Raw genomic sequence first — 15030 nt, 5'->3', positions numbered from 1 at the left:
AGGATTGTGGCGTGATCGGTAAATATTTACGTTGTAAAACTTATTCCATTGCTCGCTGTAAATTTCCGCTTGACTGAAAAACCCGGTTTTACCCCCGACTTAGCACCACAGCAAGAGTTAGTGTGCTGGTAAAGAAAAATAGATGCCTTCGCCCTCGAACCACCCTCGATGGATCAGAGTTCGGGGGCGTTAGAAAGCTTGGAAAACGTTTTCATTTCCGCACCGAGCATAAGAAGCAGGGTGGGAACAAAATTGGATCCTTTTAACAATGAACCATTGAGGGCCTCCATGTGAGCGGAAGGTGGCACGCTGCTGTATAAAACGAAACTGCATCCGTTGCAATCTGCTACTGCCACATGAAGGAGCAAGATCACGACCAGGGAGCCGGTCACGGACAGATAGAGATCTCCTGGTTGCAATATCTTTGTGGCAAGATATATTACCACTGTGAACCTTTTTGGCCGAAAAAGGGGGGGAGTGAAACTGCTCTCCATTGCTGTGAATGACCACTATGTTACACCACCACTTATACGTAGGAGTACATACACGACGTAATACGATGGCGACGACAAAATGTGTTGACACAATTCTTTTGGCACAAAACGGGTTGTCGTCGTGTCGACGGTGGTCGCTCTGTTTGTTCGTATATTAACGCCTCAGGATAAGCCAGAAATGTTAACGTATTTCAAGTTTTGGAGAAGTGAAAGCAAAGCAGTTTACTGTTATGATGTTTGGTCGGTAAATTTTACCCACTACTTGGACGGTGTTTGCACGTAGGGAGATTGAGCTTTTGGTATGATTTTATTCCTGTCGCAGAGTGGACATTGGAATATAAAATAACTATTGGCGTTTTATGTTAGCTTTTTTACGGGAACATGTGAAGAAAATAACTGGCAATATCGCAGTAGAATCACTAACACCATAATGTAAATCTCATTTTAAAGTATTTTCAATTACTTTCATACTTTTTTCAATTTAACAATTCATTATCATAGTCCATCGACTATTCACAATCGAAATCTTGACAAATGCTTATCCTGTAATACACTACTGCTCCTTGTACTGTTCTGTTCAAAATCGCTTGCCTATGTTATGCAAAATGACATTACACTCAGTTCAGCAAGCTGTTTTTGCATTTCATATCACAGGCACAGCACAGCCCGGACAGTACCGAAACGAGTAAAGTGTTTCCATGGTTGATGTCTCGAGTTTTACCGTAGCAGGACATTGAAGTACATCCCTCCGGGGACTCAAGCACGGACTTTCGTTTCGGGAAAATAATTTTTGCATTTCCATTTTTCAACAGAAGTAACACTGCCGGACCAAAAACCATTTCCAGCTCGTTTTTCCCCTCGGGAGGATGAAACGGGAAGCAAGAGTGCTAATAATGGACGCTAAAATTAGCAACAAAATGGAACAGTAATGAATATGCTAATGCTCTGCACATAACTGAGGGGTGAGCTTTGGGATAAATTTTGTTACATTCTCATGCTGTTTCCCTTAAAACGAAAAAAGAGCTTTTGCACGGATGGTTATAATTTTGAGGTCCACCAAATGGTATCTTGAACACCAGAGTAATAGTGGAAAGGATAATTGACATATTAATTTCAATGACGAAATTATTTTCATGCGTATTTCGTTATAATGTCGCATGGAACAGTGATTATGCTCAGTTGGTACAAATTAAAACAAAAGACATAAAAAAATGTGGGGTCATACTCAAATATATTTTTGGATCATAATCCATTGGGATTAATTAGTCACGAACATATTATTCTTTCTTCGTTCATTGGAATTGAAATGCACTAAACAAGTTATGAATTTCTACACCAGCTTCACAGAAGCACGGCCACAAATACATCCAAACGAACAACCCATGGAAAAGGTCTTGCTTAAGTTGGTGAGAATGAAAATAATACACCGTACAGTTTTTTTCCAAATGAATTTCATATTAAAAGATCACCACTTAAAGCTTGATCGGTATGGGAATCTCCATTCAGAGGTGTTCAGGTGCATGGTTCGGAAAAACGTGTGTTCCATATCGTTTTAATAACACATGACCGCCAACACACGAAAATGTTCAGAACAAGAGCGTTCTCCACATTTAGGGGAGAAACGTCACCAGCGACAGCTGAGATTAGCAATTTGATTTCTGTACGATGAGCGGCACGCAAGCGACGAGAAAGTTTGTTTCATCATCATCAGTACGCGGAAGTGAAATTTAATTTCCACCACGCATCACCAGCAGGCCGGGCCCTCCGATCCAACACCGACTCCGACCAAACTGGAAAGGCAAACCGTTGCCGGAAACCGCAAAACCCCCGAAAGGACTCGCTAAGGTCGTTAAGATCAGTCGAGCTTGAAGTGTGACTTCTGGGTGCTGGTGAAGTACGTTCGTATGCGTGTGCATGGATAAATCGTCCACTTAAGGGCCGCCATGAAATAGGTCACGAGCTCCTGTCGTACCGAGAAACAACATGTGCTCGGAAGAAAGGCAGGACTGCCATGGTAGAGTGGATTTGATTGAAAATGATGCGGTTTTCTCCCCTGGGCGCCCCTTTGCCCCCTTTGTGGGTGGCGTACCGAAAACTCCTGCGGCAAATTTTGAACGCCTGTTTCCACTTTTATCGTTATTATTATTATTACAGACCAAAGCTATCTACAACCCATGAAGCGCATAAAATTATGCATAAAATGAGTATAACCATCGCTGCTGCTATTAACATTATTCAAAGGATCTGTTTTGACAAGAGTAAGGGCAAGTCGCTATGCGGTTGTGCGCTCACTCGCACACATGGTAAGGTTCTTCAAATATTTCCCCAGGTGAGCAAAACTTTCGCTTTGTCGCTTACCAAATATTTCCACCCCGACACCATCGATTGTCAAGAGACTCGTGTGAGGTTTATGGAGTCCTCTAATTGTGGGTGATGCCTCGTGAGCAGGGAGAGAATTATGTAGCCTCTGGAGAAAATAATGACACTAATACGCGAATTTACATAAAATAATGCTTTAAACAAACGAATACTATTTTAGCTCATGCATAATTAAATACATACTGCAGTTATCAATTTATTATTTAACGAAACACCAGGCGTCTCCATGAGATTTAACTTTTACAAGAATGTATTTCGAAAACAAGTAAGAAAAAAATGCTGACACCAATGACTAACAGCAAAATATTCGCATTCAGTTCACCACTTTATTCGTCATTCAAATTGAAAGCAGCTTTGCAATCAATTCCTCTCCGCAAACTTTTCCTACTCTTCTCTGGTTTGTTATCAAAAAGTATTCAGCACCAGGTTTTACTCTCCACACATACACACACACACAAACACAAAAGTATTTTGGTGAGCAATGAAATTCAATTTTTCCCTTTCCGAAGATAAATTCTGATTGCAGAGCATATTCAAATATTTTTCCCACTATCACATCCCGCAGGATTGCACAACGCCAGTTGATTTTTATTCCGGTTCGTCGACTCGAGCAGCGGCGGGGCGGTCTAGTCTTACGTTTGAACCGTTTGTGAAAGGTTGCCCATGCTTTCCCAGCATCGCCCAAGAGCCAGCGAATGTGTTCATGAAAATCACATACCGCTAACGCTTCTTTAAGAGAGCCCTTTATGCTCGTCGGGTGACGGTGAAGCAAACTTTACTCCAGGCAACTTATTTTCTTCCATGCTCGCGCTTTTGTTAACGTTCGGTTTGGGTTGCATTTACTTTGGCTTTTTTATGTTTCCTGCTTTTTTATGTGGTGGTGTTTCTACCCGGAAACAGTTGCAAGCAAACGATGAAGGAAGGAATAGTAACTTCCTTCGTTGCTTGAATTGATGTTGTGAAAACGAAAAGAAAAAAAACGATCAAACGGAAAAGAACGCGCTTTCCGCAAGTTCGGATACGAAAATACCACAAAGACTTTCTTAAAGAGATGGTAAACGAACTGGAAAACTTTCCTAACCACTCAAAGTAAATGTAAAGAAGTTAAGCACTCTTACTGAATGCATTTCCTTCTTCCGCACAATCAACCATAGGTTGACACCTTCCAACAATTGTCGGAGATTGAACTGTATCCAAAGTAAAAAATGAACAGTTGTCAATCTCATTACATAATTTAGAAAATTTGTTATCAAACCAGTATAGTAAGTAAATATAAGTAAGTAAGTTTTATAACAATTTATGTTCCTTCTGTAACAAAGATTCAACCAATGCCAAGAATTCTCATCTTAACTAAACTAACATAAATCCACACATCAAGATAGTTTGTCAGAAACAGAAAAAAAAACTAAAAGTCAGATAACGAAACTACCTCGGAGGGGCTTGTTATGCATCATTTATGAGACAAGATTCGTGCCCATGCATAACTACTTTCACGTTTCCATTTTCGGTTCCGATGCGCTGATGTTTTTTTTCTTCGGTTTTCTTTTCCTTCACACAAAACGTACACTGCTTCATAGTTTATGATGATTTTTCCCCAGTAGAGCAATCGTTATGAATTGTGTGCTTGATACGGTAAATTTTATACTATGTGCAGCGTGTTTACTTTACACGTTAGAAGATGTAAAGAAGATTGATTAAAATCGATAAATATGTGAAAAAATTTTCAACAAAGAAAAAGTTTCTAACAACACAACTAAAACTGCTGCACTACAGTCAAATTGTTCTAAAAGTTTAAAACAAACACAACGCAAAGCAGCATGCCACAGATAGAGAAGAGGTGTTTGACTTACACCCTACCCAAACAAAGCACACAAATGCACCATCCATTTTTATCAACCTCTAGTAGCATTATACTGTTTGCCTGTCGGTTATAAAATCCCTATCATCAGCTATGCAGCGACCAGTAATACGAAAAACCAACAAAAGCGTAAAAAATAAAATGACAGTCACAAAATACGGATCTACTACTGCAGACAAACTTTGGGTTTGCTTTCGTATGCAAATGAACGAAAGGGGCCAGAAAACGTCAAAATGAATAAACGGGATTTTTCCACATTTTTCATCGTCAGTGCTCTTTTTAGCATAGAAAGGATAACGGTGAACGGTGAAGGGCTTTTCTCCCTGGACGAATAGGTCGTCATTTGTCGTGCCATCATTTTCAAACCGGAACGTGTGGAGAGGATTTAAAACAGAAAGTATGTGTATAAATTTTTCAAAAAAAAAAACGAGACTGTCAGAGAACGCGTTTCGACAGTGAGGCACATTAAGCTCACACGATGTTGTGTCGGGGAAAGTTTGCCACGTTTTGTTTTGCGTTGACTCTATGAAAGTATTTTATCCTGTCGAGACCTGTACTTTGTTTGGAAGTGTTCCGTGGCACATACACGGTATGCATTTTTTAAAACAGTCCCACAAACACTTTGTGAGACACACGGCATGTTTCAAAACATATTCTACACCAACCGTCAGAAAGTTTACTTTTTTGAATGCGAGTGATTAATAGTGCCTATCTGCAGTATTTTTCGAGCTACTGCCCAGGGCCACCTTGGGTTCCGCGCACATTCGTAAATAGATTGACGTGCCTAAATGATACGCTTGTCAAGACAATGACATTTAACTTACCCCGAATGCACTAAACCGTTTTCTTCTCGGGTGCGGGTCATGCTTGTTCAAGAACACTTCGGATTTCGGCCGGGGTGGCTTCTTAGGTCGCATTATCACACGTGTTTCCTCCCGGATGTCGTCGTCCAGCAGCTTGCTATCGGACGATACCGATAGCTGCCGATGGACGCGTTCGTGATCGCTTACTCTGTTCCAATCTGAAAGAAAAGGAGCGAAGAAAATCATGAGCATTATTAAACTACCCGAATCGGACTAACATTCTGTTGGGAAAACACTTGCGAACAGTCCAACTTTTCACTGAATTATGATGTTTTGATTACTTCTTCATCAATTTCGAACTTCATGCAACTGATTTCATCGACAACGACAAACAAACTTCACTCCGTATTATTTACTCATCACTACACACTAGCTACGGTTCCTGATGTTGAGCTGTAAAGTATACGCAGTTAAACAATCTGAAAACTCGAATGTACAAGTTGCACGTCACTCAAACGCTATCGATAGAGAATGCCGGTAACGATAGCAACCCAACGGTACGGCATTAGTTCATCAAAGAAACACACTAACCAAACGCATTTGCATTACGAACTACGCCAGTATCATGTATATTCGCCCGTTCAACCATTTCTTCAACTTCACCATTTCTAAGCCCAACGCACCCCGAACCAACCGGTAGGACAAATATTTATCTTATAACCTCGCTCAAAATTCACTCAGCTTAATTTGTTTGCAGTATCAACTACCAACGCTGTAAGGTACCGATGGTTCCCGATAGAGGCACCACAGGCTCTGGAGTTATCTCAAGAACTGGATTATAACAACATTTGCCTCCTTCAAACCCTTCCCCCATTTCCTCCTACTTCTGCTCCACATACCAACAAAAGTTCAAGTCTAAGAAAGCTTTCGTACCGCAGCAGCACCAGCAAAGACGTTGCCAAGTGCATTTTACTACGCTCACCATCGGATTTATGTTACCAATCACGGGGCTTGGCTTCGGGGAAAATTGTAACGGGAGCTAAATTTAATTCGCACCGTTGCCGGAAGTGATTTTTCCCTCTGCCGGTTTTTCCCCCCGGTGGGTAGCAAAAGGAAATTCGCTTCGCAACGATACAGGATTATGATAGCTCGTAGTGATGATGGAAGAAATTGAATCCTGGAAGGTACAATCTGTTGGCAAGTGGCAACGCACCAAGCTTTCGAAGCCGAGAGCTTTTACTTGGAAGGGATTATTCATCACCAAAAAAATGGAAATAAATTCACTGGAAACGAAAGCGCAAAAACAACCGAATTTTTAATTGCTTCTAGAGATTTTTGACTTACGACCTGATAAATTTTTTGTTCAAAAATTGAACCGGTTTGCTTTTCATGTCTATTGAGATTTACACTCTTGATAGCGATTTAAAAAAGAGAAAAATGGAACCAAGATACCCAATTCCCACAGACCGTGGGTAAACCTGATTCTCAATTGAGTGTGAAATTAATCGAATCCCGGACCGAGATCCGTCAGTGGATTCTACAAATCGGGTTTTCATCCGGGAAACTCTACCACAACCATTTCACGTACACGCAGCGGTGATCTAAGCCACTGAATATCAAACCGCTAACGAACAGCAATCCCATAAATCACCATAAACATGGGAAACATACTGAGCGACCAGCCAACATGCCCGACGTCCAACCACCAACCGGGTTTTGGTCATGATATTGTGCAAACCAAACCGAAATAAAAAAACAGATTTCTCCAACCCAGCACATTCCGACAAATCAATTTCACTGCCCATTTGGCTTCAAATATAGCGAACTACGGATCCAATGGCGCTGGGTTCCCGGGCCAAGCGCTCTATTTGTGTACCGATCCGCAATAAATTTCCATTACCGTGGATTATTGATTAATTTTTAATGCTTCCCGCGACTCGTGGTGGTACTGCGATTCTGCACGTTGGTTCTTTAAGCGTAGAAAAAAAGAGAAGAAGGTAAGCTTCTTAATGGGTCGTCCAATCGATAACAGAATCGAAAATAGAAGACAATTTCCATACAAGGGAAGAACCTAACGTTCGGTTTTTGATAACCTGGCGAACGTTGGCCTGCTTGCCGGTCGATTTTTAAAACGATAAATAATTAAATCGAGCTGCTTTTAAGCGTTTGGTCTCGATGTGGATACGGAAGTATGGTGGTAAGTGTCAATAATGAACAAAGTGCGCACAAATTAAATTTTACAGACTTCAACTAAGTGATAATTGATCGCTGGAAAGGTCATCATTCCGATGGATATGTTCAAAGATAAGCTGCCCAATCCATTAAATGAATATCTCACAGGAAGCAAAAATGGTAAAGTAAATATCGTCAGCTTGCGAGATTCGGAAAGTCGGAAATGAAGAACGACGGCTGCAATAAAAATGACAATTAATTCACACACATTTAAGTCGACCATTTTGTGCTCACTTCTGTCCTTCCTTCCACACTTTTCCTCTTCCAAGCGCATGTAATGGAGCATTGTCGTGTTGACGTGCCATAAGCCAGCCCAGCCAAACGTTTCAAATGACCTATTTACCTCGCCGTGAGGTGTTTATAGGTAGAATGACCATTTTTAACAGACATATTTTACTTTTGGGATGGAAAATTAGCAATTCCGAAAGGCAACAAAAAACACACACACACACACACACACTAAATAGCTCATAATATTGGGACAAAACATAAAAGGTGTCACGCGGTACTAAGTGGAGTGCAAATGGTGCCTTCAAATGGTTCCAATAAACTGAATGGGCATCGTTGTCTGCCTGCTTGTCGCGTATCTTTTTCTTTTCAGGATGAGTTCCTTTATTTCTAGCTGCAGGTTAAAGAAAACTCATCGTAAAGTCAGAAACATCCATCGGTCAGAGCGAGTAGCATCTGTTTTGAGGGTGAACCAATCTGACTTTTTTCCAGATCTGTTTTGAATCATTTTTATTTCAGGCAGAAAGAAAAGACGCCTGAATTCAAAATGTTACCACGGTGACTTTTTTTAATGGCTTGGTGTGTTGTAATGGGGTGTTTGGAGGTGTTTCTCGTTAAAATTAAATACACATTAAAAACAAATCCCATAACGATGTTCAGATAGCTTTTAAATAGCAATAGGAAAAGCACATGAGGTGAAATCAAAAGAAACCTTTTGCCTAAACTCTCTTTACCTAATTGCGAAATGTTAATTTAACTATTATAATTAAAATTCAATAAACAAACTTACAAAACGACATTATTCACAATTAAACATCGAAAAAAGTATTTTTGTATTTATTTCAAAGTTCTATCACTTAATGTTTATTTTAAAACATTATGTCTATTTTAACTTTTTATGGAACTAACTTTCAAAACAATTGCATCCTCTTGGTTTGACGTGAAAGGATTGAGTCGGAAAACATTATGTCTGCGTTTCTTTCTGCTGCTTCTTCAATTCCCGATTAACTCGTCCGTACGACGATCCTTAATGCCGACAACGGATGGCCCTACCGTACAGCAACACGAGAACCAGATCATTTGGTCACAGATGACGGACACTTTTGGCCAACCGTTTCCCAGCAACGGCTCATCGTAAAGGTCGGGAAACGGTACGGCCTCGTCCCGCATAGCGGAGGCCATTTCCCATTGGCTGCGGCATTGTAAAAAATAATGACCATTCACAAAATGATCCTTCCGTTTCTGTTTTCCTTCCTGGTGGCTTTTTTTCCTTCACTTCGTACAGGATGGGATACCCTCAGGGGAGGAGAGATTTCACTCCACAAGGATCTCCATTTCCACCACATGCATCACAAAGCCGAACAGACACATTGTCCATGGCCGCTTGACGATTTGAACCGTTCTGTGGTTTTTCTATGCCGGAGTTCGTTCAACACCACACCCCCTTGGATGGGTTTTTCGGGTGGCTTTTTTTGTCCGGTTCATCCTCAAATGCGCACTGGAAGGGATGACTATCATCTTCACACATCATTCTCAGTGGCCGCCGGGCATCAGTGCCACTCGGTGCCAAATGCGTTCGTTTCGCGCCTCATCGATAGTCCAGAGCTCCATTTCCTTGCTAACCTTTTGCCTGGTTCGGGATGTTGCCTCCGTCAATGCTATTTTCCCATTTTATCTTCTACCATCTGGGACAATGATGTCGGAAAGGAGCGCGGCTCCGAATGACCGCTGAGCGGATAGATGATGCAGACAATGAGAGTGGTGAATGGCAGTAGTCTCACCCATGCCTTTTGCTACGGGCCAAACGACCGAGAAACATTCATCTACACTCGACCCCATTTCCGACGGCCATATTGTTCCTGGGTAAGGAATCGTTGGCGTTCGCTGCACGGGAAGTAACACATTTCAGTGTGCTGGAACCGCAACGAACCCGATTGTCATGAAAGTGGTAACCATTTTCACCAATCTCGTCGTAAAATGGGGGCCATTTTCTTTCCAGTGTCTGGGTCGCTTTATAATGCCAACCTTTGATGAGGTGTACAACAACAGGACGGTTGTTCTATTCAGCAAAGAACGAAGCCTGACACCCGGTCACTAAAAACAATGCGCTATGGGTGTATCGGATGTTCCACTGTTCACAATTTACTGTAGCTTAACACCTTGAGTTGACTCGTCATGTGTCAACTTCCTACAAACACCTGCCAAAACACATAAACGAGCCTCTAATGTTTGAGAAACATATTTTTTAATTGATTTGTTATAAGTCGTAGATCTGCAATATCTTTAAAACAGTTGACTCAAAATTACTTCCGTAAAAAATGAAGCAAAAACCTTGCATACTGGCGAAAGCTTTCGATGATATTGGTTTACTCATACACACACACCCTCTGGCCACGAAAAACTTACCTCACGAAAATGAAAGACAAAAAGGGCAAACTTTTGCCCAAAAAGGCACATAAAGAACTTCCAGTGTTGAGCGTTTATCAGTCCCTTGCATTATTCTTGCTCTATGCAAAATCCTGTAAACCAAGCTAATGGTAGCCCGCGGCTGCAACACCATTCTCTTTTAGTGGTAAATTTGAACGATAAAAAAGTTGTAGCAACGTGAAGCCCTCACTGAAAGGTACAGGAAAGCTTACACATTCATTAAAATAAAACACCACACACACACACACATAAAACGTTCCTCTTAAACTCAATAACGCTACTCCATCAGACCGGGGGATGTGGAGCTTCTGCCTGCTGCACATTGTCCGCACAGAATACTGGCAGTTTAAGGTTCATAACGGGCATAACGGGTATGATTTATTCATACAAATTGTTTCACCCGGCTGAGAGAGAGTGCGCGACTACCGAAAGAATCCAGGACTACCGAAAATGGCGCGACTCCCGCACATCATCCCCCGCATCACCTTTGCGGAGAGGCTAAATGGAAGAAAATGCCTGTTCCAACCATGAGTAAAACGACGTAAAATATAATGTACTGTGTACCAGAAACCGCTGCCAGTTAACGACGTTCACCCACATGTGTTTCTGGAATCCCGGGAACACCAAATGCTCAGCCGCCTGGTAACAATGTTCCCAGTCCCGAAAAAGCCCTCCAACATTGTAGCGGAGAATTTAACTGTGTCATGATTTATTTAATTTTTTAACATGATTTTTGGGAGCTTTTTTATACCCGCGCTTTTTATTCGGGAAGGGGTGGCGAACCTAATTTACATGGAAAATTCATCACCGGCTCTCTATCGGTGTGCTGTACGACGATACAAAAACCAGCAATAGCCCATGGCTGGATTCTTGCCACCGAGAAATTAGGTCACTAACGCCATTTCCGGGTTCCTATTATCCCGACAGTTTCGCATCAAGTTGTTCCGCTTTACAGCAACGAGTGTTTTCTGTTTTATTTCTCGTTTGCACAACACTACTGCCCTCCAAGCCAATGGTGGTGCATATTTAAACAGAGCTTAACTTACGTCCAACGGCACAACGAGACACCCTTTCGTTGAGCCTGGCGACACCCCATTCTGAAGCAAACCTAACGAAGCTATACCGAAACGCAACGAACGAACTGCTCCGTTCACCGCACTGCATAAAGTTGTGACATTTTATTGTACCGAGAGACCGCTTGCCGCCCCCACCAAAACGTGCCATCCACGAGGAGGAAGAAAAAAATCAACCGCCCCACGCACAATACCAGCGCTACGACCGGAAGTGGAACGAACGGAAGTGTCTGACTCAGGCTTGCAATGAGTCGTTTTTTTTTCTTGTTCCTGTTGAAGAAGAAGCGTGAGCCCGCCTCGCGCTGATTCCTGATCGTTGTCGGTTGGTTTTGTTTTTTTTTCTTTTCGTCGTCGCCGCATCGAATGCACCGTGTAACAATGCAATTTTGCACAATGGATAGAAGGAAAGTGATGTCATTGCATCCGGGAGTGTGCACGCGTTGGGCATACCATTTCCCCAGTGAGCGCGTGCTCGTCTACTGCCGATGTTTTGTGTTCTTTGCCCAAAGAATTGCTAACAACAACAACAAAAAAGATGGTGGGAACTACACCAAATGTACACAGGACGGTTTAATGTGCGCGTTGCGAAAGGGTTTGTATTTTTTCTAATTTTTTGTGTGCCCACGAAGGTTGATAATAAAAGAGTTGTTTTATAAGCATAAAGATAGTCAAGAATACGACTGTCGTCTGATGAGAGTTCAACTTAACCATGTAACGATTGATAAGTTTGTGGAAATGGGATTATGTAACAAACTGTCGAGTATGATGGATTTCAATGATCTTGTGATCGAAAACAATCAAACCATTTATAACTTAAACAAGAGACAACCAAAAAAAGGGAATGTAGAGCCTAAGAAATTTTATACGAATGTGCTCACATAAATATCAATAGAAAAATAAATGATATAGATTTCTAAGTACAGAAAGTCTGCGACCTTAACAGTCTGCGTTTCTTCCAGATACTTTTCAATCTCCGAACATTGCAACTGCAGCTTGCCGGATATCCTGCCGCACGCCCGAAGGCGCATCGAAGGATAGTGCGGCGCCGGTTTTAATTTCCACGGATGCATCCGTCGTCCCAGAGCGTTGCGAGACTCGTAAAGTGGCTTGATGTACGATTGTGACCATAGCGGGTGCTTTTATTCGTACGGTTTTAGTCTCTCCAGCAGCGAAATTGTTTTTTATTAAACTTTTCCACTTTCAAGTGAACATAGTTGTACTCTGTTGCCGGTACCGGTTCGCCAGTTGTTGACTTTATTTGCCAATTTTGTTAGAATGGCTTCCACTTTCATTCTGCAACCGTAAATTGGGTCAATTTATAGGGTTCTGTTGGTAAACACACTCATTTTACTGTACTAATGAAGATGATGAACGTAACAGGGAATGGTTTACTATGCTCTCGTAGTTTTATTTTAGATACAATGAAAACAATTTGTTAATGTATTATCGAAATTATGCTCTTCAAAAAAATTGAACTATTCTCATTTTATCGTGCGTTGTGAATAAATTTGACGACGACTCACATAAACATTTTCAAGCGAAACTACCCAAACCAAAAACTCAATGCCAAAATCGATTGCATTAATCGGGACATATTCTCATTTGCATAGACATCTACGCAGCAAGGAAAACATGACTCCATCGACGAAGGACGTGTAACCAAACACGCCAATAACAAATTATGGTAAACATAAAGTCGTATCGAATGAACATTTTCACCAACGCTGTCGACGCCGCAGTAGCTCGAAGAAAGCTGTCGTAATATATTTTGTCAAAATGTCGCACAAATGATTGAGAAAATCACCACTCAAAAGAGATTTTCCGCTGGTCTACGGTGGAGTTTTGACGCTCGTTACCAGCCTGAAAATCGATAGCTTTGAAATCCATACACGACTCCATGGACATCCGGGTGGCAACTGTCAAGGCGAGGTTGACCTCCAACGTCGTGTCCCCAGCGTTGTGGGTTCGTTCTTTTAATCGAGAATGTGCAGGCAGCGATTCGATATCATCCATTTCAATCTTAATGATGCTGACAGCAGAACGCTGCTCGAATGCCGAAGAGCGTATTTTTCGAGGAGTGTTCCGCCGTGTAGATCGGATAATTTGAAAGGAATGAAAATTTATATTATAGTAATTCATAAGTATGTGCACATTCTATCGTTACGATGGTCCCAGGAGACTTTCGTGCTAGACAATTGCTAGTCGCTTGATGGTCGGGTGGTAGCATAATGATTGGGATGGAAGCCACCATTTCCGAACCATAACGAAACCGTGGAACGTTGTTATAATTCAGTAAACCATGGTCACGTCTCGGTTGGCCGATAAAGACATCATCGTAAAGCTTGTGGTGATATCGTGGTGTACTGCGCTAGATATTGCTCTTTACTAATCGATTTCGTTAAAAATGTTGGTATAAACGAAATCTTATGCTCTGTTGAATTCAAGCGTAAATCGTGACAATATTTAATCTTTAAAAAGATTTCCATTTCATAAAATCCGTATATTGTGTTAACAATCGATCATGCTGTACTTCCCTTCAAAATTGCCAACAAACCCTGTTCGCCAATCAGAATCTTTATTGATTGCTGCAGTTTGGGTCGGATAACATTTCACTGATTAGATTATGTACAACTAATGTAGAAACATGCACACGCGTACAAGCAACACGCGGTGGTTGGACACATCTCCCCAACCCTAAATCAGCGTTGCATGCATCGCAAAGCCCGAAATCAATTCAATTGAGTGATCGATTCCTGTGGGAGCCCATCCGAACTGTCCCAGGGAAAGTTTACCAAAGTGGAAAACCATAGAGTGCTCGCCTTAACATTTCGGTTCCGAAATATATTTCCCATCCAATCAAACCGAGAAGAGAACATTCCTTCAGTGAATTGGCTGAAGGATTCCTTCGTCTACCGGGGAGGCGTACAGGTAAATGGAAGTTCGCGCATGAGAAAGCGGAGAAAAAAAAAACAATCCCCACTACAAAACCAGCCCAAACCCTAAGGAACTGTTGTTGTCTTCTAGGAATGGAATTGAATTTGAACAACCGAACCTATCAGTCACACCCGCTCCACGTCAATGGCGCGTGCGGAGAACCCGAACATAAGCGTCCGGTATCTCTCCAGGGACACGGGTTGGGTACCCACTAGGGTACACACCGTATCGATTCAGCGAAGGGCTGTGTTTTCGAATCGATTTTTCGATTTCATTTCCGCCACCGTACACCCATTTCAGCCGTCTTCAAGGTAGAGATCGTCGTACAGTAGAGAGCGAAAAAAAAATCTCAATCTGCTACAAAGAAAGCCGCACGTGAGACTGATTTAGGGGGAAATGTTAACTCCTACCTAAAGACACCACCACCATTCAAAAGAGGTTCCGCATCACGTGCCAAAGCCAATCACGGTGCTGTCTTGTTCGTTTCGCAAATCACGTGTCAAAAAGTGCGTATTAATAAAGATTGATCCGATGAATAATTGATGTCTTGGTTGAATTTTAGCCGATGGAGGCGGACAGTCTCGACGCCGCGTCGTTGTTTG

The 15030-nt window shown here is 41.9% G+C and overlaps 1 protein-coding gene across 1 annotated transcript in view; it reads right to left on the bottom strand.

The window, feature by feature from the left end:
* LOC128305549 (cyclin-dependent kinase 14) overlaps positions 1–15030 on the bottom strand; it is a 105442-nt gene that overhangs the window by 17303 nt on the left and 73109 nt on the right. Inside the window, exon 4 of the mRNA XM_053043048.1 lies at positions 5556–5752. Within this exon, the coding sequence (XP_052899008.1) occupies positions 5556–5752 (197 nt within the window). The remainder of the gene's footprint in view (positions 1–5555; positions 5753–15030) is intronic.

Source organism: Anopheles moucheti, chromosome 3, assembly GCF_943734755.1.
Source record: "Anopheles moucheti chromosome 3, idAnoMoucSN_F20_07, whole genome shotgun sequence".
Lineage (NCBI taxonomy): Eukaryota > Metazoa > Arthropoda > Insecta > Diptera > Culicidae > Anopheles > Anopheles moucheti.
Note: the sequence above shows the minus strand (reverse complement) of the source record. Positions and strands in the feature narration are given on the sequence as shown.